We start from the raw sequence: 5,319 nt of genomic DNA, 5'->3' as shown, positions 1-5,319 counted from the left end.
AAGGGAAACAAGTAACTGTACAATAAAACTCTGATCTGATCTTTTCTACAAAAATTTGTCTCCACTAATTAATCTAATTAAGCTGTTTGTAGTCTCTCAAGATCTACTCGAGCTAGAGATGATGTGAAGAAAGGTATCCTCCAAGCAAGGTATTGTGAGTCCACCCATTGGATGATCAAATCCAAATTCGTCCTCAGCTTGGCACAGCAAGTCTTGGAAAGAAGGGTCCTTCAAGTAGGAAACTGGAATGACAAAACGCTTCTTCTCGCTCTCACCAACATAAACTGCAAAGTGCCCCTTAGGAACCTCACTTTCTCTGTTTGTTCTTGAAGAAGACCTTCTGAGGCCCTGCTTAGCACGGAGAATGCGAGTCATACTAATCGCCATTATATTCTGGGATGTTTAATTTCGATCTTCTTTAAGCAGATCAGAGGCAGTACTGTTAACCAGATGCTATAGAAACAATTTTAGAATGCAGAAACCAAGGTAGGAAATATTTGAGTGGGGTGAATACCAATTCAATTCTATATGTGTTTATATAGATCGTTTGGGAGGTGGATTGAGTGGCTAAGAGAAATAATTTAGATGGGTGGGCAGCCAGCTAGAAATTAAAGATAAGAAACATTACCACACATTTTTGTCATCATGAAATTATACATACAACTTTGTTGATAAAGACCTGCCTTTGAACATCATTCCCCACATGCATCAATGAAATTGAACATATAGAGAAAGCTCAACTACTTGTGTCATTCCAAGAAAACTAGCCAAATGAGAGAAGAAATTAAATGGAATTTGGCCATTTGGTAAGCATAACCATGTGGTTCCTCATTTATGTATGGCCACACTCTAGATATATCCCATATATATATATATTTGGGGTTGAAGCTAAAAGGCCCCATACAACTAACCATGTGGTTCCTCAGTGTCAATCATGTGGTTTTGCCTCCTCAACAGCTTAAAGACTGTCTTAGCCTCCTCATCACTTTAAATAGATCAGATCATTTCCTTATTCATCAAACACTGAAATTCATTCTACCCAATTTCCAAGGTTTCTACAAATCTTATTCTCTTCCATCCAATCTTTCTCTCTATTTTCTAAGTTAATATCATCATGATCAGTTCAAAGAGGCTCATTAAGCTGGCCAGAAGATGGCAGAAATTTGCTGCCATCCGAAGAAAGAGGATTTCATTTCCAAGTCTATATGATGATTCAGATAGCTGCAGTACAGTTTACAAGGGTCATTTCACTATCTACACTGCTGATCAGAAGCGGTTTGTTGTCCCTCTATCATATCTCGAGAATCATATCATTAGGCAACTCTTAAGTATGTCTGAAGAAGAATTTGGACTTCCAAGCGATGGGCCAATTACACTACCATGTGATGCAGTCTTCATGGACTACATCATTTCACTTCTTAGCCGAGGTTTATCTAGAGAACTTGAGAATGCACTGCTCGTTTCAGTTACTTCTCATCGCTGTTCATCAGCTCCGTTACTCCGAAATCAGGAATTGCTAGTTTGCTCATATTAATCTCAATAAATTTTGTAATATAAATGAGGATATATATTAGTTGTAGCTCAATACATGATGTCAAATGTACATATATAAATCCAATACACCAATACTTGATATCCAATATGTATGTTCAGTATTCTTATGACAAAATTCACTGCTATAATATTCTTCTTAAATCTTAATCTTCAGTTTGAAGAAATAATAATTCATATGCATGTTGATCATCAAACACTGCAATTCAGTCTTCCCAACATCTAAGGATTCTACAGAAGCTCATCAAGCTGGCCAAGATAACGTGAAAATAATTCCGTTGCCGGGAATCAAACCCGGGTCTCTCGGGTAAGAGCCGAGTATCCTAACTAACTAGACTACAACGGATTTGTCAATATACTTTGACCAACTCTTTCGTTATCCTTGTTTCCTGTTTCCTTGACCCAAAGCCAAATTTCCTTACATATATTTACAATTGCATCTGAATCACCATTTAGTATCAATGAGTACGTACTAGATGCCTTTAGGAATTCTCTAACTCCAAAAATCGTTGAGGCTCTTGCATGCACAAGATTGGTTGAGGTTGGCAATCAACCCATCACATATATTAGTATTATTGACTAATAATTATTATAGTAATTTATCTAATAATTACCATAATAATACTATAATTACAATCAAACAATATATATATATATATATATATATATATATATATATATATATATATATAGATATTGAATCCAATGAGACCCCTATTAAAATGAAATGGTGAGACGACATCTTGACCGTTTATTTGTAGTTTTTAATGGTGTAGATCTGTTTTATTTGTGCACACGTTTTGCTGAAATTAATATGTAATTAGGGGTGTTTTGGTATTTTTCTCATTGCTATTATTACTTGCCATTTAATTCGTCCGCTCATTTTGGTTATTGTTTTGGAAGACTCAAATCTCTTGTTATTATTTCTTTTCTTTCTTGCGTGTCTTTTCAGTTTATTTCCTATCAGAACACCTCTCAGCGACGTGAGCATTCTCTCTCCATGACTCTTCAATTCCTGTCCGTTCTGATTCTCCTCTCGGCGAAGCTAGGGTTTCCTACTTTCCGGTTTGCCGGTCTCGTCGTCGTCGGTGTGGTGGTTTCCGCGTCGGCTGGTGGTTAATATGGCTGGTTCTTCTTGAAGGGGTTCTAATCGGCGAAAGGGAGGTGATTCGAATTCTTCTCGAGGTAAATCCTTGTTCTCGTCGGTTTTGTGTGTTTAGGTTTTTTTTTTTTTTTTTTTTTTTTTTGTATGTTTATTATTAAGGCTGCGTTTCCGGGGATGGGTTAGTGTTTCCGGTGTGGGGGTTTTTTTGCATGGAGTTTTTGTGGGTTGTTGATGGGAGGGGGTTGTGGCGGTGTTTCGGCCGGAATCTTTTTTTTTTTTAATCGCATTTGTTATTTTCGGCGGGGGTGTCCGGCGTGAGGGTTGAGGTGTGTCTTTTCCCGGTCGGGGGGCCGGGGTTGGAATGGGGGCATTAGGCGGTTGGTTTTGGGTGTTGCAGTGGTGGGATAGGGGGTTGGGCTGTAGAGTGGGTAGGGTTTTGCGTTAAGGTTTTTTTTTTTTTTTTTTTTTTTTTTTTTTTTTTTTTTTTGGTGTTTTTGTACTGGTATTTTTTTTTCTGGTCATGGGGGGTTTTGGTGTTTTTTTTTTTTTTTTTTTTTTTTTTTTTTTTTTTTTTTTTTTTTAAATGTACTCTGCCATGTTTAGGGAGGACAAGAGGCCAGTCCATGTGAGTTATCATGTGGGAAATGCAGTTGGCAAGAGATTGATTATGGTGATGCCTTCACCTGGGGATAGATTGTGAAGAACATTGATGGTCAGCCTTCCAGAACACCAGATTTCTATCCTTTCTCAAGATCAAGCTATTGTTGAACTGAATCCAATAATGCTCATCAGTGGGAAAAGATAAGCTAACATACAACTTCATTCGTTTTGCGATTTGTTGTTTGCTTATGGTATTTATATGTTTTACAGGTTTGATTGTATTTTCATAAGAATACAGACTTCAGTTTGTGCGTTGTTCTTGAACGAGTGATTTTGGCGTGACGTTAGTAGTATAATGTATCTGTTTTTGTGTTTGGTTATGAGGTTTTTTTACTTAGCGTGTGCATTTTACTGGTTTTATGGTCTGTGCGTAGCAGCCCATCAGTTTGTGTATTGTACTGTACCGAGTGTTTTTGGTATGTCGATGGTATAATAATGTTTATGTTTTTGAGTTTTATTAGGGATCTTTGTTACTTAGAGTGAGCAGGAGTTTTAATCGTATTTCCAGATTCATTTTATCTCAAGGATCCAATGTTTATCTTTTTTTAACTCGCGAAATGCAAAAATATTTATTTGGGGGATGTGTTGTCTCTGGTTTGTGCGTTGTTGACGGTTGACGTGTGCATCTCACTGTGGGATGATGTTTGTGCGTGCTATTCTGGTCTGTGCGTGTTCAAAGTAATAGGACCTAGTAGTCTATGCACATCATGCACACGCCGACGTCAACAAACGCACATACCGAAACGAACAAAAACTACATTCAATATCGCACCATTCAAATAATAGTCATACCGTCTAATTCAATCAAATTGAACACACAATTTCATTCCACGCATACCCCTTATAATAATAAGTTTGAATACAAGATGGATGTCGCACCAAACCCAAACCCCCCTAGTGCATGTCATGTGCACGCCGACGTTAAGAAACGCACATACCAAAATGAACAAATACTACGTTCCATAACACACCATCCAAATAATACCCATACCGTCTAATTCATTCTAATTGAACAAACAAGTGTAGTCCACGCACACCCATTACAATTATAATTACAGCTTCACAATGAATGTCAAACCACGTAAAAACCCCCGTATTTCACATCATGCACACGCCAAATTATAAAACGCACATACCACCCGTCCACCAATTACCAACATGTTTGTGCATTCAACTTTTTACTGAAAAACAAAAACAAAAAATCCCAAATGCTTCGTGTTCCTCTATCATTTTATTTGCAAGACAATATTCAACAAAACACATCTACGCACACGCCATCGTACATCGGTGCACAAACTGCCGTATCAAAATGAATTCAAAAAACAACTCAGCATTTGTCATACCAGTGGTAGTGGTCGCCATCTTCAACCTCTGCAATTTATGGCATTTCACCACCTCCTCTTCACGGTAGGAATCTTACAGCTACTAACCAGACTTGATTATTACTTAATTTCCATTATATTTAAGGTCTGCCATTATGTCAAAGATTCCAATCTATTTCTAACCAAAATTAACACATTAATACAATTACTTTTTAACCCTCCTAATTAAAATATCTCCTTATTTACACTATATTTGTCATTCAATCTCATCCATCTATTACAAATGTATAAACGGATGGGATGAGATCTCATAAACTCATTTAATATAGGGGTCTCATGGGATCTGCACCCTATATATATATATATATATATATATATATATATATATATATATATATATATATATATATAAAATTAATTGTAACAATTATTAAAAAAAATCTAACGACCATATTTATTTATTTATTTATACACTTAAGGTATTATACAATGAGAACAAAATAAATTATGATTTCTATTCTTCCGTGTAATTACTGTCGTAATTTTATGATTATCTCTCTCTCTATATATTTTTTATACTGAAGGTATAAAAGTATAATTATACAATATTAGTATAATACCTAATAATTATCATGGTAATTAAAGAATTAATTGTACATATATTAGTATAATTGACTAATA

The 5,319-nt window shown here is 35.9% G+C and overlaps 1 protein-coding gene and 1 long non-coding RNA gene across 2 annotated transcripts; both read left to right on the top strand.

The window, feature by feature from the left end:
• Nucleotides 1-1,026: 1,026 nt before the first annotated feature.
• Nucleotides 1,027-1,632, top strand: LOC109154185 (auxin-responsive protein SAUR68-like). Its single transcript, XM_019302037.1, has one exon. The coding sequence runs from the start codon at nucleotides 1,115-1,117 to the stop codon at nucleotides 1,532-1,534; it is 420 nt and encodes a 139-aa protein (XP_019157582.1). The 5' UTR covers nucleotides 1,027-1,114; the 3' UTR covers nucleotides 1,535-1,632.
• An 871-nt stretch (nucleotides 1,633-2,503) lies between these two features.
• On the top strand, nucleotides 2,504-3,559 carry LOC109154191. Its single transcript, XR_002049663.1, has 2 exons — nucleotides 2,504-2,736; nucleotides 3,260-3,559. It is a non-coding gene; the product is annotated as an uncharacterized LOC109154191 (long non-coding RNA).
• Nucleotides 3,560-5,319: the final 1,760 nt, after the last annotated feature.

The sequence above is a fragment of the Ipomoea nil genome, unplaced genomic scaffold (assembly GCF_001879475.1).
Source record: "Ipomoea nil cultivar Tokyo-kokei standard unplaced genomic scaffold, Asagao_1.1 scaffold2610, whole genome shotgun sequence".
Taxonomy (NCBI): Eukaryota; Viridiplantae; Streptophyta; class Magnoliopsida; order Solanales; family Convolvulaceae; genus Ipomoea; species Ipomoea nil.
The sequence above is the reverse complement of the archived record's forward strand: the minus strand, read 5'-3'. Positions and strand labels throughout refer to the sequence as shown.